This window comes from Mobula hypostoma, chromosome 4 (genome assembly GCF_963921235.1).
Source record: "Mobula hypostoma chromosome 4, sMobHyp1.1, whole genome shotgun sequence".
Taxonomy (NCBI): domain Eukaryota; kingdom Metazoa; phylum Chordata; class Chondrichthyes; order Myliobatiformes; family Myliobatidae; genus Mobula; species Mobula hypostoma.
The window spans coordinates 9,188,174-9,212,819 of record NC_086100.1 but is presented as its reverse complement, the minus strand read 5'-3'; the positions used below and the strand labels follow the sequence as shown (position 1 = coordinate 9,212,819).

General features: G+C 45.8%; 1 protein-coding gene across 1 annotated transcript in view; it reads left to right on the top strand.

Annotated features, from left to right (window-relative positions):
* The first annotated feature begins 10,065 nt into the window (after nucleotides 1-10,065).
* gmnc (geminin coiled-coil domain containing) overlaps nucleotides 10,066-24,646 on the top strand; it is a 28,452-nt gene continuing 13,871 nt past the window's right edge. The window contains exons 1-3 of the mRNA XM_063044781.1: nucleotides 10,066-10,156; nucleotides 12,758-12,932; nucleotides 23,016-23,101. Of these exons, the coding sequence (XP_062900851.1) occupies nucleotides 10,154-10,156; nucleotides 12,758-12,932; nucleotides 23,016-23,101 (264 nt within the window). The 5' untranslated portion in view covers nucleotides 10,066-10,153. The remainder of the gene's footprint in view (nucleotides 10,157-12,757; nucleotides 12,933-23,015; nucleotides 23,102-24,646) is intronic.

The window sequence follows — 24,646 nt, the reverse complement described above, 5'->3', positions numbered from 1 at the left end:
ACAAACATAACACAACGTTTACTTTGAAACATTTTAGAGCTTCAACATATTTACATTGTCAGTGCTTCAAGTTACAATACTGACACAAATTGAAACAATAAAAATAGAATGGATGTCATTAGCTCATTGTTAATAAACCACCAGCCAACTGAATGCCAAAGCTATTTAAAATGATGCTTAGTTTTCAGGCCCTATAAAAAAATTTCCTGCTCAGAGCAATGGTTGGTCCGTGCAGCTGTGTTAAAAATATGGAAAGAATATTGCTGACAGCATGCTCCCACATTACACATGGCACATTGTATGTTTTGTGATATCATTGGCTTTAGCTTTTCAAGCTTAGGTTTTACATCAAAATATATGTTACCAATCCATTGAGTACCACGAATCACATATAATAATGCCACTTAAAACAGATTTTACAGAGTTTTGAGTCTTCAAGATTCATGATTGTTTATTGTCATTCATCATATATATATTCTGTGGCAATGAATAGCTAGTCGACTTATCGGGCAGAAACCCTTCTTCAGGAATGAGAAGGAAGGAATCCTAACACACTCCTTCTTCCCCAGCGCTTGACGTTTCCCACGCAACCGGCTTCACCAATCACTTCCCAGCTAGCTTCTTTCTCCCCCCCACCACCTACTTAATCCGGCAAATTCCCCCTTCCTTCAGTCCTGCCGGAGGGTCTGGGCTCGAACCGTCGATTTGCATAGATGCTGCCTGAACCGCTCCGTTCTCCATCATTTTGTGCGTGTTACTTTGGATTTCCAACATCCGCAGACTTTCTCGCGCGTACGTACACAGAGTGATTTTATGTTAATGCAGAAGGCGGCAAGCCCATATAATTCCCCGTTGAAACACCGATCTGTCCAAATTGGAAGGTCTGCGAGAAGATGGCACTGTCCGAATGGTGACGGTCATTATTTTACAGATTATCCTCCGCACCTTCCTTGATCTACAAAAGGATCCTACCACCAGACATTATCTTTACCTTACCCCCAAACCCCCCACACCCACACAAACACACACCGCTTTCTGCAAGGATCGCCCCCTCCGTGATTCCGTTCGTCCCTCGCTACTCCTCTCCCACCCGGCACATCCCTGCAAGCGGCCCAAGTGCTACACCTGCCCATTTACCTCCATTCAGGACCCCGAACAGTCCTTCCTAGCGAGGCAACACCTTACAGGCCGAGCGATTATCGGCCTGTAAGTTTGACGTCAGCGGTGGGTAAATTAATGGAAAGTATTCTTAGAGATGGTTTATATTTGGATAGACTAGGTCTGATTAGGAACAGTCAACATGGATTTGTACGTGGAAAGTCATGTTTGACAAATCTTATTGATTTTTTGAAGAGGTTACTAGGAAAGTTGATGGGGGTAAAGTGGTGGATGTTGTCTATATGGACTTCAGTAAGGCCTTTGACAAGCTTCCACACGGAAGGTTAGTTAGGAAGGTTCAATCGTTAGGTATTAAAATTGAAGTAGTAAAATGGATTCAGCAGTGGCTGGATGGAAGATGCCAGAGAATAGTTGTGGATAACAAGCAACACATATAAAAGTTGCTGGTGAACGCAGCAGGCCAGGCAGCATCTCTAGGAAGAGGTACAGTTGACGTTTTGGGCCGAGACCCTTCGTCAGGACATAGTGGTGGATAACTGTTTGTCAGGTTGGAGGCCGGTGACTAGTGGTGTGCCTCAGGGATCTGTACTGGGTCCAGTGTTGTTTGCCATATACATTAATAATCTGGATGATGGGGTGGTAGATTGGATTAGTAAGTATGCAGCTGATACTAAGGTAGGTGGCGTTGTGGATAATGAGGTAGTTTTCAAAGCTTGCAGAGAGATTTGGGCCAGTTAGAATAGTGGGCTGAAAGATGGCAGATGGAGTTTAATGCTGATAAATGTGAGGTGCTACATTTTGGTATGACTAATCAAAATAGGACATACGTGGTAAATGGTAGGGCATTGAGGAATGCAGTAGAACAGAGTGATCTAGGAATAATGGTGCATAGTTCCCTGAAGGTGGAATCTCATGTGGATAGGTTGGTGAAGAAAGCTTTTGGTGTGCTGGCCTTTATAAATCAGAGCATTGAGTATAGGAGTTGGGATGTACTGTTGGAGTATTGCGGACAGTTCTGGTCACCGAATTATTGGAAAGATGTCAATAAAATTGAGATAGTACAGAGGAGATTTACTAAAATGTTGCCTGGGTTTCATCTCCTAAGTTACAGAGAAAGGTTGAACAAGTTAGGTATTTAGTCTTTGGAGCGTAGAAGGTTGAGGGGGGACTTGATAGAGGTATTTAAAATTATGAGGGAGATAGATAGAGTTGACGTGGATAGGCTTTATCCATTAAGAGTAAGGGAGATTCAAACAAGTGGACATGAGTTCAGAGTTAAGGGGTAAAAGTTTAGGGGTAACATGAGGTGTAACATGAGGGGGAACTTCTTTACTCAGAGAGTGGTAGCTGTGTGGAACGAGCTTCCAGCAGAAGTGGTTGAGGCAGGTTCGATGTTGTCATTTAAAGTTAAATTGGATAGCTATATGGACAGGAAAGGAATGGAGGGTTATGGGCTGAGTGCAGGTCGGTGGGACTAGGTGAGAGTAAGCGTTCGGCACGGACTAGAAGGGCCGAGATGGCCTGTTTCCGTGCCGAAATTGTTATATGGTTACCTGCGAATCTGCTGGGGTCTTCTACTGTGTCCGGTGCTCCCGATGCGGCCTCCTCTATATTGCTGAGACCTGTAGTGAATTGGGGAGCAGTTTCGTCGAGCACTTCCGCTCCATCCGCAGAAGCTCCCAGTGGCCAAACGTTTGAATTCCGATTCCCATTCGGACCTGTTGGTCCGTGGCTTCCTGCTGTGCCAAGATGACGCCACCATCAGGGTGGAGGATCAAGAAGTTATATTCCGTCTGGATATCTGGGTATCCTCGAACGTGATGGCATGAATATCGATTTCTCCCTCCGGTAACAAAAATCTCTCCCCCCCCCCACCTTCTTTTGTTCCCCACTCTGGCCTCTGACCTTTTCTCACTTGCCTATCACCTCCTCCTGGACCCTCATCCCCTTTCTCCTATGGTCCACGCTCCTCTCTGATCAGACTCCTTCCTCTCCAGCCCTTTACCTTTCCCATCCACCTGGCTTCACCTATCTGCTTCCAGCTTGCTCCCTTCCCTCCCGGCCAACCCTCTTATTCTGGTGTCCCCTGGATTTCCAGCACCTGCAGAATCTCTCGTGATTATGATCTAGAGAAATTGGATAGTGACGGGCCTCTCCGGCCCAACGTGCCAGCACTGCCCAGTGACACCCACTAACCTACTAACCGGTATGTCTTTGGCATGTGGGAAGAAATCAGAGCATCTGAAGAAAACGCATGCGGCCATAGAGAGAACCTACAAATCTGTTACAGTCAGCGGCGGGAGTTGCACCTGGGTCACGGGCGCTGTACCACTGAACTGGTTCCACAACCACAACACTCACTTCAAGGGCTCTACAACTGATTTTCGCAATATTATCTATCTATCTATCTATCTATCTATCTATCTATCTATCTATCTATCTATCTATCTATCTATCTACTTATCTACCTATCTACCTATCTATCTACCTCCCTATCTCGCTAACTAGCTATCTACTTATTTATTTATCTACTATAAGTACTTTTTATAAACAATAAATTTACTTTGACTTTGAACGGCGCTGTGCTGTTCTCCACCCCTCCCCCCATGTTTGTGATACCGTTGGATTTAACTTCTCGGTCTAAAGTTTTACAGAAAAGTATATGTTACCCAACAATTATACACACGAAACACTGGAGGAACTCGGCAGTTCAGGTAGCCTCTGTGGAAATGAATCAACAGTTGATATTTGGGGCTGAGACACCCTTCATCAGGACTGGGAAGGAAGGGGGGAGTTGATAGGTGGGGAGGGGAGGGGAGGGGAGAGGGAGCAGTATAGGCCAGAGGACGATAGGTGAGACCTGATGAGGGGGAAGGACGGTGAAGGGGAGATGATGTAAAGAGATGGGAAATGATAGGTGGAAGAGCTAAGAAGGAATCTGATAGGAGAGGAGAGTGGCCATAGCAGAAGCATTAGGAGGAGAGGCATCATGGGAAGGTGATAGGCAGGCAGAGTGAGGAATTGAAGAAGAAGGAGAAGATCCTGGAAGTTTGAGAAAGTTTGAGATGTTTATGCCATCAGGTTGGAGGCTACCCAGATGGAATAGGATGTGCTGCCCCTCCAACCTGAGGGTGACCTCATCGTGAAGGATGAGGAGGCGATGGATCGACATGTCGGCAGGGGAATGGAGATTGGAATTAAAATAGTCGACCACCGGGTAATCTTGCTTTTTGCGGATGGAGCGAAGGCGCTCAGCAAAGCCCTCAAATCCATGTCGGGTTTCAGCAACCTAGACGGGGCCGCGTCGGGAGCACCGGGCGCAGTCTGGAGGGAGAGAGTGGCCTGCATCGGTTCCTAATGCGGACACAACAGTGCCATTTAATGTGGAATGGAGAAACAGGGTTAAATGTCGGCACTACACTGAGAGCCGAATGGCCTGCACAGTCCGAAAGACCCGACCGCTAACGACAGCAATGACTTACTCGTGTCTACGCGACACCAAAGTATATGGATCCCGGACTGGTCTGTACAGCCAGCCGAGGACGCACCAATAGTCAGCCCCTGAGGGGAACATCGAATCGAGTGTTTGGACTATTACCAGAGCGCTGTAATGTTCAGTGCTGTACGTTTTAAAATACCGGAGGAACTCAGCAGACCAGGCAGCATCTATGGCGGGAAATGAGCAGGGTCGCAATGAGGTATCAGAGCAGGTAAACCCATCTATCCACCTCCCTCAGAATCAGAATCAGGTTTAATATCATTGACATATGTCGTGAAATCCGTTGGTTTGCGGCAGCAGTATATTATAATACACAATAATAAAAATATATAAATAACAGTAAGTATTTTGAGAAATAAATAACTGGCGCAAAACAAGCAGTAGTGAAGCAGGCAGATGCTCCCTGACTTGCTGAGTTCATCCAGTGTCTTGTGTACGTTGCTGAAGCTTTCCAGCATCGGCGAATTCTCTTGCGCCGGGCAAGTGGAAACGAGTCGGAGGCGGCCGGGTAAATTGCCACTGGGAAACGCAGCGGGCAGATCTCGCACGGTAACTTCCCACAAGCGGCTGCCCGCCCCATGACCGGGGACGCTTGAGTGTATTCGGTCTGTGTGTGGAGCCGCCGCCTCCCCCACCTTCTCTCCTCCCAGGATCAATGTCCGCGTCGCGACTCCAGCCCCCTCTTCGTAAACTCAGTGCGGATCGGATTCTAGTCTTTTAAACCAGAGCGTGCGCGTCATTCATTAATACTCAGTCCAAAACAAGACGCAAGACAATAAGACACAGGAGCAGAATTAGGGTCATTCGGCCCATCGAGTCTGCTCCGCCATCAGTGCTGATTTATTATCCCTCTCAACCCCATTCTCCTGCCTTCTCCCCGTCACCTTTGACACCCTGACTAATTAAGAACCTGTCAACCTCCGCCTTAAATGTACCCAATGACTTGCTCTCCACACCCATGAATTCCATAGGTACACCACCATGTGTCTAAAGAAATTCATCCTCGTCTCTGTTCTATTCTAAAGATGTGCCCGCCGGTCCTAGACTCCCAGGAAACACTTTATCTAGGTTTTCAATACTTGATAGGTTTCAACGAGACGACCAACCGATTCTTCTAAGTTCCACCGCATACAGACTCAAAACCATCAAACGCTCCATTTCATGGCCGGGGTAATCCAGAACCTCCTCTGGACCCTCGCCACTGTCAGCATATCCCTTCTGAGATAAAGGGTGCAAACTGCTCACAACACTGCCAGTACAGTCCGACCAATCTCCACGTTTCGAAGTTCGGAATTAGTTGTGGTCAGGTGGAGTTTTTGGCTCATTGTTACGGAGAACCCCAGACGTACGGGCTCCTTCCTCGACTTCACAAAGCTCTTTTCTGCCAGCTGAACGGTTCCTTTCCTCCGGCTATCGGGACCCTATCTCCCCCTTTTTATTTCTCCAACAGGACCACAAATTTGTCGGGGTTTAGAAGCTTAGACTGAGAGTGATCCACCAGTCCTCCGGGTTCAAGGGCTAAACTCAAGGGCTAACAATCCTGACTGGTCAAACAAAACCGACAAGGAAACAATGAAGAATCGTTCTACATCTGACTGCGAAGGTGTTCCTGAGTCGCCACCCGGGACTTGCCAACAATGAAAACCGTAAGGAAGCTACTGACTCGACGAAGGAAGTCCTGTACGCCCCCCCCCCCCCCGCCCCAGAGATGAAGGATCTTCATTGCTGCCCTGTGTCACCGGTGTAGCGGGCAGTAAGTACGTAGCGACCCTCTCCTCCGGCTTTCCCTCGGGGGTGTACGAACCCTTTCCCTCAGGTCTCTACGGACCCCTTCCCCGTCTGTTCGTGCCCAGCCCCGGGGAGAAACATCAATCATTATTGTTAGTTGGTCGGAGAACGGTACGGTCACATTCTCAGTAACCTGGTGAGCTCCCGATTCATACATCCCGATACCTCGATTCCAAGAATGACTGAGGAACAGTACTCAGCATTGCAACTTCTCAAATGGGTCCGGTCGGTTGAATGAGACCCGCTTTAGAGCGCAGAAACAGGCCCTTTGACCCACAATGTTGTGCCGAGCCAATTAAATTCGGAATCAAATGCATATCTAATCTTCTCTGCCTACACAATTCCCACATCCTTCCATCTTCCTCACATTCTTGACGTCTCTTAAAAGTCTCTAATGTGTTTGCCCCAACCACCACCTCGGGCAGGGCATTCCATGCACCCACCCACCACTCTCTGTGTAAAAACCTACTCCTCACATCTCCTTTGAAATTACCCCCGCTCACCTTAAATACATGTCGTCTGGTATTAGATATTTCAACCCTAAGGAAAAAAAGATATTGTCTCCCTACTCTATCTATGCCTCTCATAATCTTATAAACCGCTCTCAGATCTCACTTCGGTCTCCGGCGCTCCAGAGAAAACAACGCAAGTTTATCCAACCTACCGTTTATAACCTTTATTTGCCCTAGCTCTGGGTATTCAATAGAATTATCCCCAGCAAAATCTGCCAAATATCGAAGGGGTCCTTCCGTAAAGGGAGTAAAGAGAATCGTCACGCCAGTTCTCGGATCCAAAACCCCGCTCCATCAAAACCCTCTAGTATCCACGAACTGGTCTCCAATTTGACCTAACGCGCGGAATCTTTCGTTTTCGTTTGATTTAGCGCTTCTATCGAGGATTCCTCTTCGAGCCACCACACGACCTGGGTCTTGGATGCGGTGCAATATTGGACAAGTGCCCAGCTGCCAACCCCTTCCCCTCTGGCCGACCAGGACCTTTGCGTAAAGCCAGCAGAGCCTTTGAACCATGGAAGGAACCCACGGGCAACCCAACTAAAGGCATACCTTTTCGGGCTATTTATCCCAGCGCATTCGTTAACCCTGCCCTTAGACAAGTCGCCAAGAAAATACCCGGCACCATTAGGGGGCGGTGTCTGAAATATACCAAAGTGAAAACCATAATTTCCCCTAATTTTTATTGCAATATATTTAAATATTTTAATTAATCCAATTTTTTTTTACCAAGGAACTATTTATTCTTCAAACATCTGAAGATGGGAAATAACACAGGAAAGATGCATGAAATAACCTGATATTTTATAAGTACTTGGCAATTCATTATAGTAATTTGCATTATACTTGGGGGGGAAAGCCTCCTTGCAAGTAAAATAACTTGCAATAATTGGTCACCGCACGAACGATAGTCTTAAAATTGATCGAAATTTTTTAAAAATCTTGCAAAAAATTTTAGCGTGCTTATTAAATAACACAGCCAAACGAATTATGCACTAAGAACCCAAATTTGTCATATTTATTCAACAATTATAAATTTTTTTTTGTCTTTGTAAAACTTGCTAGTTTATCTTTCTTCGCTTGGATATGTAAAGGGAATTTGAAATGAACGGAATATGTTAAAATGGTATCGAATATGATGATAATTTTATGGTTCCAAACCAAAAGAGAATAAAACAGATATAATCTAATGGATATTAGACCAGATTGGGCTGTGACCCGTTTGCAGCCACTTGGAGGTAGAAATTGCTGCTGTTCAGCACTCCAACTAATTTTCATCAGAGCAAATTTTGATTGGGATTTCTCTAGACATTAAGATGAGGGTGGGGGATGGGCAATGTGAATTTTAGCAAACTTTGATAAAGTTTTCAAAAAGTTTGGAGTGAAAGTGGACGCAAAGTGATGACGTCAACCTCAGCCAGGCTTTAACCTTTCAACTCTGCAACATGGCGGCAGTCCCGAGGAGTTTTAGGCCGATATTGGGGGCAATTTGCTGGAATTGTGCAAAAGGGCAGGCGCCCCTGAGGGAGCAGAGGCAGCAGGTCGATAGCTGGGTTTCTCCCCTCTGCATATTTTTATTTGTGAGCGATGAAATTGTGGCATTGATGAGTTATTTGGGAGGATTTCATCCCGAGCCGACGTGAGTTGAGGTCTCACAGGGTGCCAGGTTGTACTGCAGATGCAAGGCAGTTAGCATCCATCTATTGCCTAGAACCCTCTATAGTTACTGTGATAACTAAGTAGAACACAGAACCAACACAAGACTAATTCAGAATAGATAAAATAAAATAAAATAAATTAAAATAAAATATTAATTTAAAAAAATAAATAATTAAAAATCCCATCTCTATTCATTGACAAATTCTCTTATTGCATTTAGCGCTTTTGCATCTAGATAGTATCTGATATCACAATAAGTCAATTTAAAATGTGTGTTAGAATTATAATTTTATGTGAAGTGAAACATTTCTCTCTCGTTCCCGAATAACGGGTAAACCTCTTATCACCAATTCAGCAGGTGACCGTGAACTAAAACAGATTAACGAATGTACTTTGATTTTTTTTTTCAAATGCTCTCCCTGAACAAGATGGAAAATGAGCAGATGTGAGGCTTATTACATACATGACATCAAATATTCGTAATACAAACAAATCGGACCGTTTGTTTTGGGTCTTGTTTTGAAATGGTATCATTAATTTATTCATAATCTAAACATTTAAGCTTTCATTTCACTGAGTTTAATTCGACCAGAAAATGGAGAATTGAAAGGCACAGGCTTAATCTGATCGTTTGCAACCCTCCATTCCAAAGGGAGACGGACAGAATTGACATGATGTGGGTTAGTAATTAACCTCAGCACATGTTAGCAGAATGGTTAAATCGTGTTGTGTTAATGCTAATGGGGAAAGATTTGTCCTATTCTATTCATGCAAAATGCCTAATGGGTTAACTTAATGAAACACTCTCCAGGGTAGAATGAAATGTTAACTTTCCATATGTCGGTGTATTTTTTCCACGGGTGTTTTAAGCATCCCTGGGGTTGGATTTACTGCCTCACAGAGGAGAGGGGCGGGGTCAGATTACCTGCACACTCCTCCCCTGACAGCAGGTTATTAAACGCTTTCTCGGAGTCAACTCTAATTGAGATCTCCCCACGCCTTGCTGCCGGGCGCTTTGAAAGCTGAGGAAGTCCTGCTGCACAAAGGTGTCAAACGCCCGCTTGATGGACTTCAGGGCTTAGATGATTTTCATGTTGGCGTTACACGCTTTAAGTAGAGAACCTGGTTCTCAGTATTTAAAAAAAAAACGCACCCCGGTACAGTCTAAACCACAACAGTATGCGCGGTAGGCTGAAGGTCATCTTTTGGTGACCCACTCTTGTATCCTCGGGAGCTAGTTGTGCAGTGCAATAGAGATAAAGGGAGCAGTGACACTCAGAGGAACGGCTGCTCCCCGACAAACTGAAGGCTTTCTTTTTCTGCTTTGCTTTCCCTGACTTTTATTCCAGGAGGTTTGCTGCCCATTGCACGTCACGAAGCTGACAGCTTTTTGCACCAAATCAGATCGCTCGTCGAGCTGCTCCGGGAGGCGTCACTGATTTAGATTAGAAACTCAGCACCACCCTGGGGCCACACTCCGAGGTCGGTTTAAAGGGCTGTAGGAGTTTAAAACCGAACGTGTGCGCCCGTCTCTGTGACTGACTGCCTGTACTGACCTCTCACAGTACTCTTCAGGATGGTAAGTGAATTTGAGTTGGTGACCAAAGTAGAGGAGGGGCTCTTTTTAATAATATATACATTTTTAAAAAAAAGATGCAGCATCAATGGATAGTTTTTGAGATCTTTCAGATCAGTGGTGCACCTAGATTCGCGAGTCAGACTCGCAGCAAGTTGTAAAAAAAAAAGCTGCTCTCAGAGTCGCAGAGAAGGCTTTCTGTTTCTTTCTCGCGAATGCCGATTCTCTGCCTCCCCCCCCCCCCCCCACCCCCAGCTCCTTTCCCAAGCAGCTAAATGAAATCTGTGCTCATCACAGTCAGGCCAATGGAAGTCTCTTGCCCGGCGAGGGACGCTGTGAGGAGAGAGACCAGCAGCCTGAAGGGAAGTTGGAGCACTGCAGAGTCGTGTGAACAGCAGTCTCCTCACTCCACAGCACACACACACAGAGTCCACTCGCAAAGCCAGGCACAACAGTGCCTGGCGCTCCCTCTGCGCTTAGTTGCGCCCTTTTGACGAAACTCGAGGTGTGGAGACTGCATTTCGGTTTGGGGAATCCTCTTGCCCAGAGAGGCATCAGATCGCGGTGATGGATCGAGTCAAGTGTACTGTTCAAGGCCACTTTCTCTGTAGCTTTCCCCATGTGCCACCGAAGCCTCTCAGCTTCAGTTTCGGAAAGCTGGCATAGCCCGTCAGCGCGACCTTACAGAAGTATGCGCCGAAACTGCGCTCGTGCGGTTCGAGGTGAATTGAATTGGACGGAGAACCCGGTGTCTTTAATTCCGAGTCAAGCCCCGAATGAAGAGCCCCCCCCCCCTGAAAACCAGCAACCGAAGCAAATCCGAAACCTTAACTTGTTTCCCAAACTTGTTACCACTTCGTGCCGTGACAGGAGGCGTTTGCTGTGCGGTTTGTGGATTGTGCACTTAGAACACAATATTTCCTCCACTATAATCTGATTGTTGTGGTAGCTTTGTTTATAGTGTGTGGGCGAAGAGTACGATTCATTTCGTCCAATCCTGAAGGAACCTCGAAACTAACGCTCGAATAAATGGGATTGTATTTTTGGCTCTCTTTTCCGCTTCCTCTCTCTCTGCCCTTTTATCCTTTGAAACCCCTTTCTCGCCTCACTCCACTTTTTTTTTCTCCTCCATCCCACCCTCCTCTCCTTCCTTTCCTCTCTCCTTCCTTTCCTCTCTCCTTCCTTTCCTCTCTCCTTCCTTTCCTCTCTCCCTCCACCCCTCCCCTCCTCCCCTCCCTCTTCTCCACCCACCCCCACCCTCCCTCTTCTCCACCCACCCCCACCCTCCCTCTTCTCCACCCACCCCACCCTCCCTCTTCTCCACCCTCCTCTCCACTCTCCACCACTTCCTCTTCTCTCTCGAACCCCTCCATAATTCAATCGTTCAGACGACCTCCCCATCATAACGATGATCCCCTTTGCCTCTCCTCCCTCGACCTTCCTTTTCTCTCCCCCCCCTCACCCCCTTCTCTTCCCGCCCTGTTCCACCTCCGTTCTGTCCTCTTCATCTTCCACAAGTCTATTTCTACCACAGTTCCTGCCTCTCCCCCCTTTTTTTCTCTTCGGCCCTCTCTCCTCCTGCTCTGATGCCCTCTACACTCTTCTGCCTTTGTTTCCCCTCCTCCTCTCCCCTCCATCTTCCCCGCCTCCCCGTGCCCGTCCCCTCCCGCTCCCGTCGGCTTGGTGTCTATTCTCTTCGTTGTCCCTCCCTCTTTCTTCCCGTTTTGAGGCTCCCCTCAGACCGTCCTTCCCTCCTTCGGTACCCAACTCTCCTCGCCACCAGGCTGTGTTTTTTTTCTTACCCACCCCCATATAGTTTTTTTCAAGCGCTTGGTGGTCGCAGGAATTCCGCACACCAACTTGTAAAGCTGAGAATAAGAGTTCTGGATCTTGTGAAGTGGACCGGGGAGGGGGGAGGGGGGAGGGGAGAGGGGGAGTAGTGTTAGGGTCTGCGATCTGCCGCTTCCCGGGAGGTGGGTGCCTTGTGGGCAAACAATTTCTTCCCGGTATCCCACGGTCCCAGAGTGCGGGGAATGGGAACCCGCGCTGAAATGATCACAGGCTCAAGAGCTGGAGGCGTGTGAGGGAGCCTCCAACAAACGGCCACAATCCAGGGACAGAGAAAGAGAGAGAGAGGCGATCACACGCCAGACGTGGCAATGGCGAGGGTCCAACCCGCGAAAACGCGTCGCCGTCTCTGTACAATTTCGCTCATTAGCTTTTATATTGTGCGAATGTGTGTGTGTGTAAAAAAAAATCTTCTCTCACACTCCTCTTCCTTCTTCTTTTATCCCACCCCTTTCCCACACTCCCTCCACTTCCCTGCTCCCGGTCCCCTCTGTTATCCCCTCGCCTTCGCTCCTCTCCCTGTGCCATTCTAATCTCTCTCCCGCCCATTCCCTCCCGTTTCCCACTCCATCCCGTTCGTCCTGCCTCTCCTCGTCAACCCTCTTCCCCTCCGCTCTCTCTCTCCTCTGTCACCCCTTCTCTCGCTCAACCCGCTCGCCCTTTCCCTGCGTCGTCCTCCCTGTTGCTCTCACTCGCCAATCCTCTTGCCCCCTCTCCCTCCCTCCACCCTGCCTCTCCCTCTGTCGCCATCCGCAGAACACAGTCCTCTCCTGCCAGGACCAGCCCTTTGTAGGAGACCACAGCTATGAGTGTTCTTCCTCGCTCTCGACGTCAGCCTCTGTTGACATTTCCATGGAAACCTGGTACTCCCAATGGCCGGGCTGTATCCTGGACAACAGCGCAGGCAGCCAGCGAGAAGCTCCGCCGCGAGGTAAGACCCGCGCTGCGCAGGGCTGCGAGCCGCGAGCCGGGGCCGCCGGGGCCGCTGCACAGACCCCTGGCGGCGTGCATCCACCCTACCTCTCACTGCAGAACCACAGCCGCTACTCCCACCTCGGGTTTAAAACCCTGAACGTTTGCGTGCTCCCTGCCTGAGATTATTTTTCCTTTATTAATTTCTTTGCACACCCTGTTACTTCGACCTTTGGATCTTTTCGCTTGAGAGACTCCATAAATAACCCCGGCTAAACATTAACCGTGCAGTGGCCCCCCTGGCGTGAGGCGCGTGGAGCACCTCGAGTGCCCGCTGATTTACAGCCGCTGCAGTTGGCTGGCACCGCGGGGAGAGGCAGGGAAGTTGGCGGCGCCTCTGGCACCCGCGACCGGGGCTGAGCGCGACGCTTTACGGATCTCAGCGACCCCCGCATGCGGTTCCATTCCGCTGTCTGTACCTTCGTCCCCTGGGTTTCAACCACGTAGGGGTTAAGGTTAGCGAGCGCCGTCGGAAGCTTGTCGGCACTCGGGGGCTCGTCCCCTGCGTCCACCTCGGGCCGTGTTGGTCGTTGACACAAAACGACGCCTGTCACTGTAGGTTTCGATGTACATGTAGCAAATACACCGACCCGCCATCAAGACGATACATACAGAAAAGTATCGGAAAAGGTCGGTGACATTATGAAGGATGTCACCCACTCTACCCATGGATTGTCCATGAGGGAGGAGGATACCAAGCATCCACGCCAGCACCACCAGCCTCAAAAACAGTTACTTTCCCCAAGCAGTAAGGCTGATCAACACCTCCACCTGCTAACTCACCCCTCCACACCCCCAATGCCACTACTTTATCATTTCCTGTCAGAGCCACCTCATGTACAGGCATTCCTGTGCCTAGCATCACTCTATGGAAACAATCAATCCATGTATATAAGACCATAAGATGTTGGAGTTGAATTAAGCCATTTGGCAATCGAGTCTGCTCTGTCATTTCATCATGACTGATCCAATTTTCCTCTCTGCCCAAACTCTTACCCATCTCCCCTTATCCCTTCATGCCCGACTAGTCAGGAGTCTTTCAACCTCTGCCGTAAATACACATAAAGACTTGGCAATGAATCCAGCACTCTCTGGATAAATAAATTCCTCATCATATCCATTCTAAAAGGTCACCCCTCTACTATGAGGCTGTGTCCTGTGGTCTTAGACTCTCCCAGCATAGGAAACATCCTCTCCATATCTACTCTATCAAAGCCTTTCACTCTTTTGATGGGTTTCAATTAATTAAATCGCCCCTCATTCTTCTACATACCAGTGAATACAGGCCCAGAACCATCAAGTGCTCTTAATGTGACAAGCCATTCCATCCTGGCATCATTTTCATGAACCTCCATTGAACCCTGTCCAGTTTCAGCACATCCTTTCTAAGAAAAGGGGCCCAAAACTGCTCACAATACTCCAAGTGAGGCCTCACCAGTGCTTTATGAAGTCTCAACATTACATCCTTGCTTTTATATTCCAGTTCTCTTGAAATGAATACTAACATTGTATTTGCCTTTCTCACCACAAACTCAATGTGCAAATTTACCTTTAGGGATTCCTGCACAAGGACTCCCAAATACCTTTGCACCTCAGTTTTTTTTGGTATTTTCTCTCCATTTAGAAAATAGTTAGCCCTTTCATTTCTTCTACCAAAGTGCATGACTATACACTTCCCAACACTGTATTCCATCTGTCACTTCTTTGCCTATTCTCCTAATTGTCTAGGTCCTTCTGTAGCCTCACTATTTCCTCAAAACTACCCACCCTCCACCCATCTTCATATAGTCTGGAAACTTTGCAACAAATCCATTAATTCTATCATCCAAATTATTGATATATAACACAAAGAGAATTGGAGAGTATGTTTCTATGGTGGGGGTTATCCAGAACTATAAGACTATAAGACATAAGACAAGAATTAGGCCATTTGGCCCATCGAGTCTGCTCTGCCATTCAATTATGGCTGATCCTTTTCTCCCCCTCCTCAGTCCCACTCCCTGGCCATCTCCCTACAACCTTTGATGCCATGTCCAATCAAGAAACTATCTAGTTCTGCCTAAAATACACCCAACGACCTGGCTTCCACAGCTGCCTGTGGTAATAGATTCCATAAATACACCACCCTTTGGCTAAAGAAATTTCTCCTCATATCTGTTTTAAATGAACGCCCCTCTATCCTGAGGTTTCTTCTTGTCCTGGACTCCCACACCATGGGAAACATCCTTTCCACATCTACTCTGCCCAGGCCCTTCAATATTCAAAAGGATTCAATGAGATCCCCTGCCCCCCCAGTACTCTAAATTCCAGTGAGTACAGACCCAGAGTTATCAAATGTTCCTCGTATGATAACTATTTCATTCCCAGAATCATCCTTGTGAATCTCCTCTGAACCCTCTCCAATGCCAGCACATCTTTTCTTGGATGAGGAGCCCAGAACTGTTCACAATACTCAAGGTGAGGTTTCACCAGTGCCTAATTAAGCCTCAGAATCACGTCCTTGCTCTTGTATTCTAGACCTCTTGAAATGAAAGGTGACATTGCATTCGCCTTTCTCACCATAAACTCTACCTGCAAGTTAACTTTTAGATTGTTCTGCACAGGGACTCCCAAGTCTGTTTGCATCTCAGATTCTTCGATTTTTCTCCCCGTTTAGAAAATAGTCTTCACATTTATTTTTACTACCGAAGTGCATGACCATGCATTTTCCAACATTGTATTTCATCTGCCACTTTCTTACCCATTCTCCTAATCTAAGTCCTTCTGCATTCTACCTGTTTCCTCAACACTACCTGGCCCTCCACCATTCTTCCTATCATAAGACCATAAGACAAAGGAGCAGAAGTCGGCCATTCAGCCCATCGAGTCTGCTCCGCCATTTTATCATGAGCTGATTCATTCTCCCATTTAGTCCAACTCTGCCACCTTCTCACCATAACCTTTGATACCCTGGCTACTCAGATACCTATCAATCTCTGCCTTAAATACACCCAATGACTTGGCCTCCACTGCCGCCCGTGGCAACAAATTCCATAGATTCACCACCCTCCTAATCTGTCTACGTCCTTATGCAGCCTGTGTGTTTCCTCAAAACTACCAGCCCCTCCTCCAATCTTTGTATCATCTACAAACTTGGCAACAAGGTCATCTATTCCATCATCTAAATCATTGATATATAGCATGAAAAGAAGCGGTCCCAACACTGATCCCTGTGGAACACCATTAGTCACTGGCAGCAAATCTGAAAAGGATTCCTTTTATTCCCATTCACTGCCTCCTACTAATTAGCCAATGCTCTAAGCATGCCAGTAACTTTCCTGTAATACCATGGGCTCTTAACTTGGTAAGCAGCCTCATGTGTGCCACCTTGTCAAAGGCCTTCTGAAAATCCAAATATACACCATCCACTGCATTCCCTTTATCTATCCTATTTGTAATCTCCTCAAAGAATTCCAACAGGTTCGTCAGGTAAGATTTTCCCTTAGCTAGATGGCATAGTCTTATAATTGAAGGGCAACCCTTTAGAAAAGAGGTAAGGAGGCCAAGTCTGTGGGTATATTTAAGGTGGACTTTGATTGTTTCATGATCGATCAGGGCATTAAAGGATATGGTGAGAAGGCAGGTACATGGGGTTGAGTGGGATCTAGGATCAGCAATGATGGAATGGCGGAGCAGGTTCGATGGGCTGAATGGCCTAATTCTGCTCCTATGTCTTATGGTCTTATGGTCCCGACAAAGACCACTGTGAAACACCACTAGTCACTGGCAGCCAACCAGAAAAGGTTCCCTTTATTCCCACTCTTTGCCTCCTGCCAATCAGCCACTGCTTTATCCATGCTAAAATCTTTCCTGTAAAACCATCTTGTTCAGCAGCCTGGTGTGGCACTTCATCAAAGGCCTTCTGAAAATCCAAGTACAAACATCAACCAATTCTCCTTTGTCTATCCTGCATGTTATTTCTTCGAAGAATTCCAACATCTCTAAAAAAAATTTCAATGGCTCCAACATCTTCCCAACCACTGATGTCGGACTATAATTATCTTTCTTCAGTCTCTCTCCCTGCTTAAAGAGTAGAGTGACATTTGCAATTTTCCAGTCTTCTGGAAGCTATCTTATGTATTTATATTCATTGTTTTTCTTTTTAATTATTGTGTTCTTTATCTTATTGTGTTTTCTTTGTGCTGCCGTGGATCCAGAGTAACAATTATTTTGTTCTCCTTTACTATCTCAGTTACACTTGCATATAGGAAATGACTTTAAATAATCTTGAAGTACATAGTTCTCTGAGAGTGGGTCATAGGTAGGCATGTTGGTGGAGACTAGTTTTTGTATGCTGGCATTCATCAGTCAGGGCAGTCATTGAATCTGTGGCGTTATGTTGCAGTTGTGCAAGATGTTGGTGAGGCTGCTTTTTCAAAATTGTGTTCGGTTTTGGTCACCCTACTACAGGAAGGATGTCATTAAACTGGAAAGGGTGCAGAGGAGATTTATGAGGATGTTGCCGGGACGGAGTTAAGGAGAGGGCTTGAGCGGGTTGGGTCTATTTTGCATGGAGCGTACGAGAAAGTAGGGTGACTTTATACAGGTGTTAAAATTAAAGGGCACAGATCTAGTGAATGTACACAGTCCTTTTTTCAGGGTTGGAGAATCATGAACTAGAAAATATATGAAATCAAATAAATAAAAAGAAAGCAAAACGAGATAAAAATAGTGAGGTGGTTTACATGGATTTGTTGTCCATTTAGAAATCTGATGGTGGAGGGGAAGAAGCTGTTCCTGAAATGCTGAGTGTGTGTCTTCAGGCTCCTGTACCTCCTCCTTCATGGTAGCAATGAGAAGACTGCATGTTCTGGCTGACGGGGGTCCTCAATGATGGATGCCATCGCCTTTTGAAGATGTCCTCAGGGAGAAGGTGGGAAAGTGGGGTTTTGAAAAAATCAGCCACGGTCCACTGGCAGTGAAGACCCAATGGGCTGAGTGGCCCAATTCTGCTTCGATATTCTTCGATATTCAGTATTCATGCACTGATGATATTGATTTCTCTAGACAGGTCATAGTGTTAGTTTGCCGAGATTTAAGGCTGTCACATCTAGTGTGTGTGCGACCAACATTTTTACTCAGTAGTTGTACAGCACAGAAACAGGCCCTTCAGCCCATTGCCTCAATGCTGACCAAAGTGCCCATCTGAGCCAGTCCCATTTGCCTGCCTTTGGCCCATATCTCTATAGAACATTCCTATAAATACACCTGTTACTTTTAAATGTCAAGCACAAGAGATTCTGCAGATATTGGAAATCCAGAGCAATACACACAAAATGTGGAGGAATTCACTAAATCTGGAGGACCTGAGATATAAAGAAAGGTCAAGTAGGTTAGAACTTTATTCTCTGGAATGTGGAAGATTGAGGTGAGATTTGATAGAGGTATACAAAATTATGAGGGTTTAGATAGGGTAATTGCAAGCAAGCTTTTTCCTCTGAGGTTGAGTGAGACTACAACCAGAGGTCATGGGTTAAGGGTGAAAGGTGAACTGTTTAAGGGGAACATGAGAAGAAACATCTTCACTTAGAGGTGGTGGCAGTGTGGAGCAAGCTACCAGTGCAAGTGGTGCATGCGATTTCAATTTCAGCATTTAAGGGAAGTTTTGGATAGGTACATGGATGGGAGGGATATGGAGAGCTATGGTCCTGGTGTAGATTGATGGGAGTCGGCAGTTAAAATGGTTTGACACAGACTAGATGGGCCGAAGGGCCTGTTTCTGTGCAGTAGTTTTCTATGACTCTAAGTCAGGCAGCATCTATGAAGAGGAATAAGATATTTCAGGCTGAGGCCCTTCAACAAGACAAGGTCTCTTAAATGCCGTTATTGTAGCTGCCTCAACCACTTCTTCTGACAGCTTATTCTACTTATAACCATATAACAATTACAGCACAGAAACAGGCCATCTCGGCCGTTCTAGTCCGTGCCGAACTCTTACTCTCACCTAGTCCCACCGACCTGCACTCAGCCCATAACCCTCCATTCCTTTCCTGTCCATATAGCTGTCCAATTTAACTTTAAATGACAACATCGAACCTGCCTCAACCACTTCTGCTGGAAGCTCGTTCCACACAGCTACCACTCTCTGAGTAAAGAAGTTCCCCCTCATGTTACCCCTAAACTTTTGCCCTTTAATTCTCATCTCATGTCCTCTTGTTTGAATCTCTCCCACTCTCAATGGAAAAAGCCTATCCACGTCAACTCTATCTATCCCCCTCATAATTTTAAATACCTCTAGCAAGTCCCCCCTCAACCTCCTACTTTCCAAAGAATAAAGACCTAACTTGTTCAACCTTTCTCTGTAACTTAGGAGATGAAACCCAGGCAACATTTTAGTAAATCTCCTCTGTACTCTCTCAATTTTATTGACATCTTTCCTATAATTTGGTGACCAGAACTGTCCACAATACTCCAAATTTGGCCTCAACAATATTTCAACAATACATCCCAACTCCTATACTCAATGCTCTGATTTATAAAGGCCAGCATATCAAAAGCTTTCTTCACCACCCTATCCACATGACGTTCCACCTTCAGGGATCTATGCACCGTTATTCCTAGATCCCTCTGTTGTATTGCATTCTTCAACCTTTATGTAAAAGATTAGTCCCTGAGTTCCTAATAAATAGTTTCCTTTCATTTAAACCCATGCTGTCTAGTTCTTTATTCCTCAACCCTGGGGAAAAAGATTGTGTGCATTCACCCTAACTATGCATGGTAGGGTGGCAGATAATGTAACGCTTTCCAGTGCCACTGATCACCAAATGGGATTTAGTTACCGCTGCTGCACGTAAGGAGTCTCTGTGTACTTTCTTGACCATGTGGGTTTCCTCCGAGCATTTCAGTTGCCTCCCACATTCCAAAGACCTGCAGGTTTGGGGTAGGGTTAGTAAGTATTGGATAAGCTATATTGGTGCCTGAAACATGGCGACACTTGTGGGCTGCCTCCAGCGTATCCTTGGACTGTGCTGGTCATTGGCACAAACAAAACATTTCACTGTATGTTCCAGTGTACATGTGACAAATAAATCTAAGGTTTATTTTTGCATCTCTATAAGTTCATCTGTCTGTCTGCTAAGTTGCTGTGCCCTCTATTAACTCAATTAACACTTAACAAAAAACAGCTGGTTATCGGCACTTTACCATGGGTGGGGTAGTGTATAGTGATCATATTGGCTGCTGTTTGAACATGGTGCCATGTATACACAGGAGTTTTATTTCTGGAATTGGAGCAGAAGTTGGCCAGGATTTCCTGTGGGGACTGCTCCAGGAATGGGATTGCTCTCTGTGTACCTAATATTTACTTACTAATTTGTGCAAGGCAAACTTCCCGCAAGTCCCCTCATTCTTTAGGAGAAATAAGACCATAAGACATAGGAGAAGAATTAGGCCATTTGGCCCATCGAGTCTGCTTCGCCATTCCATGATGTCTGATTTATTTTCCCTCTCAATTGCAATAGCCTGCCTTCTCCCCGTAACCTTTGATACTCTTACATATCAGCATCTACATTAGTACACCCAATGACCTGGCCTCCATAGCCATCTATGGCAATGAATTCCACAGATTCACAGAAGTTAAAATACTAAGTAGATTAGATACTACTGATCAGATAATCTAAGCTGAGACCCAGTGGTTATCTAAATGATGATCAGCGAGGATCAAATTGCCTAATTACTTACTTAAGCCCATCACCTCATTGGGCATAGGTGAAAGCAGCTCACCAGAGTCCTCTATCCGAGGCGAGTCTTTCCCAAGTGTAAATCATCTTCAAGGAGTCTTCCTTTCCCGGGGTTGAAGTGTTTGGGGCTTTTGTTGGCATTTTTCCAGCTCTGGGTTTTTATGGATGGGGTTGCTAGCCCCCTTCCCAACCACCTTCCTTTCACAGCCAGGCTTGGGACCATCCATGGTGGCGTGGCGATCTGCGATAGTTTACAAAGAATAGGTCTAATTATGCGGAACAGGTATCTAACATGGAATCCATGTTTTTGTAGACAGAGATATTAAAGCTTGCATCTATGCTCTGAGATCATTTATTTGGTCTGGAACTCTGTGATAATAATAGCTTATTTAGTTCAGAGCTTACTGATAATGATTTATTTAAAAACAAAAAACACAAGGAAGACTGCAGAGGCTGGAAATCTAAAGCAACACACACACAAAATGCTGGAGGGACTTGGCAGGTCAGGCAGCAGCTATGGAAAAGAGTGAACGGTCAACGTTTCGGGCTGAGACCCTTCTTCAGGACTGAGAAGGGAGGGGGACTATGCCTGAATAAAAAGGTGGGAGGGGGAGGGAGGCCAGCTGGAAGATGATAGAGGAAGCCAGGTGAGTGGGAAAGGTCAACGGCTACAGAAGAAAGAATCTGCTAGGAGAGGAGAGTGGACGACAGGAGAAGGGGTAGGAGGAGGGGCCCAGGGCCCAGGAGGAAGTAAGAGGCAGTTGAGATGAAGTGAATTGGAATTGGAGGTGGGGGGGGGTGGAAATTTGTTCACTTGAAGGAAAAATCAGTGTTCATGCCATCAGGTTGGAGGATATCCAGACAGAATATAAGGTGTTGCTCCTCCACCCTGAGGGTAGATTTATTTAACCTGTATAATTGGTGATTTTTCTAAACTGGGATTGTTTACCAGGATAAGTGCCCCTCGAATAGGCAAGTTGTAGCAGACATTGACTCGAGGCAACCAATATAATTAGTGTCATCATCATCATTGTGGGCCGTGTCATATGACATAGGTCTTTCTATGACCATGATTGTTCTTGGCAAATTTTTCTACAGAAGTGGTTTGCCATTACCTTCTTCTGGGCAGTGTCTTTAAAAGACGGGTGACCTCAGCCATTGTCAATACTCTTCAGATTGTCTCCCTGCTGTCAGTGGTCATATAACCAGGAATCGTTATATGCACCAGCTGCTCGTACGGCCATCCATCACCTGCTCCCGTGGCTTCACTTGACACTGATCAGGGGGCTAAGCAGGTGTGACACCTTGCCCAAGGGTGACCTGCAGGTTAGTGGAGGGAAGGAACACCTTACACCTCCTTTGGTAGAGATATATCTCCTCTTTGCCACCCAAATTAGTGTAGTTGGGGAAAAAGGTTAGCATGGAAGTGGTAGGCCCAATGGCCTGTTTTAGTGTTGTACAATCCTATGACATCACAGGAGGCCAGGGTTGAATCTGGTCTGGAATTCTGAGGTAATAGTTCCTCATAAATTGATTTATACTGTCACATGTAGTGAGGTACAGTGGAAAAGCTTGTCTTACAAACTATTAATAGGGATAACAGTGTATTGAGGTAGAACAAAATAAAACAATAACAGATTGCTGAATAAAGTGTTACAATTACAGAGGAAGTGGACAATAAGTGGACAATTGCCTGTAGACAATAAGGTGCAAGGTCATAGTGAGATAGATTGTGAGGCCAAGAGCCCATCTTACAAAACTGGGGAGCTGTACAGAAGTTTGATAACAACCGTGTAGAAGTGTTCCTTGAACCTGCTAGTACATTCTTTCAGCTTTTGTACCTTGTGCCCAATAGGAGGGGAGAATAGGGAATGTCTGGGGTGGGGGAATTTCAGAGTCAAAATCAGGTTTAATATCACTGGAGTATGTTGTGAAATTTGTAGTTTTATGGCAGCAGTACATTGCAATGCATAATTAGAAAAAATATATGATATGTGTGTGTGTTCACATTGTTACATTTAATAGAGATTTTTGATGGTCATATTTGATCTGGAGTAAAACTGCGGACAGTGAGAGGAGAAACATGAGAAAATCTGCCGGTACTGGAAATCCGAGCAACACACACAAAATGCTGGAGGAACTCAGCAGGAGTCCTGATGAAGGATCTCGGTCCGAAACTTCGACTTTTCACTCTTTTCTGTAGATGCTGCCTGTCTTCTGAGTTCCTCCAGCGTTTTGTGTGTATTGCTTGGACAGTGAGAGGGTATTGTTTGAATTATTTAGTGTCTGGTTTTGTCCACTAATCAGCTTCTATTTCTCTCCAGAATACTTCTCTATCTTTGACACCTCTGCCCAGGATGATCTCAGATGGACAGCCCATTTATCATCTCAGCTCCATAAAAACAAACAGGTAATGTGATGCAAGAAAAGTTGTCCTGCAGGGTCCTGTTGGTTTGACTGCAAATACGTATTGAATACAGACTGTGTGGGCTGTGTGACTTTATTTCATTCCAAGACAATGAGACATGGGAACAGAATTGGTCATTCGGGTTATCATCTCCAGTTCAATATTCATCGTGGCCGATTTTTTTTAAAAACTACATTCTCCCCATAAACCTTAACCCCTTTACCAATCAAGAACCTATCAATCTCTGTCTTAAGTACATCCAGTAATTTGGCCTCCACAGATTCAACACCCTCTGGTTAATGAAGTTAACATAGAACAGGGCAGCACAGTACAAGCCTTTTGGCCCATAATATTGTGCCAACCTTTAACCTGCTCCAAGATCAATTTAACCCTTTCCCTCCTACATAGCCCTGCGTTTATTTTTCACCCCTGTGCCTATATCTTAAATGTCCTTAATATATCTGCCTCTACGACCAGTCCTGGCAGCATGTTCTAAGCACCCAGCACTCTCCTCCAAACACCTTAAAATTATGCCCCCTCATATTAGCCATTTCCACCATGGAGAAGGGTTGTCTATTCGGTCTATGCCTCTTATCATCTTGTACACCTCTATCAAGTCACATCTCATCCTCCTTCTCTCCAAAGAGAAAAGCACTAGATCGCTCTTATCCTCATATGACATGCTCCCTAATCCAGGCAGCATCCTGGTAAATCTCCTTTGCAGGCTCTTGAAAACTTCCGCATCCTTCCTATAATGAAGCAACCAGAACTGAACACAATATTCCAAGTTCCTCCTCATCTCAGTTTTAAAGGGATGACCCTTTATTCTGAGGCTGTGCCCTCAGATCCTAGACTCCCCCATTAATGGAAGAATCCTCCCCTCATCCACTCTATCCAGGCCTTCCACTGTCTGGCAGGATTCATTGAAACCTTCCTTCATCCTACTTCATTGAGTACATGACCAGAGTTATCAAATGCTCCTCATACATTAAAGACATCTGTGAGTCAGAAGTTTAGCAACATCGGTCAATAAAATCATTGAGCACATCTTCTACTCCCGATTGTGGTAACAGCTGTAGAAGTGAGGCTAAATTACAAGTTCATTCATCATGTGTCATGTCATATGACATTGGCGATCATCTTGACTATGACTGTTCTTGACAAATTTTTCTATAGAAGTACTTTGCCATTGCCGCCTTCTGGGCAGTGTCTTTATAAAACAAGTGACTCCAGCCATTATCAGTACTCTTCAAAGATTGACTGCCTGGCGTCAGTGGTCACATAACCAGGACTTGTGATATAGTCATAGTCATACTCTATTGATCCTGGGGGAAATTGGTTTTCGTTACAGTTGCACCATAAATAATTATATAGTAATAAAACCATAAATGGTTAAATAGTAATATGTAAATTATGCCAGGAAATAAGTCCAGGACCAGCCTTTTGGCTCAGGGTGTCTGACCCTCCAAGGGAGGAGTTGTAAAGTTTGATGGCCACAGGCAGGAATGACTTCCTATGACACTCTGTGTTGCATCTCGGTGGAATGAG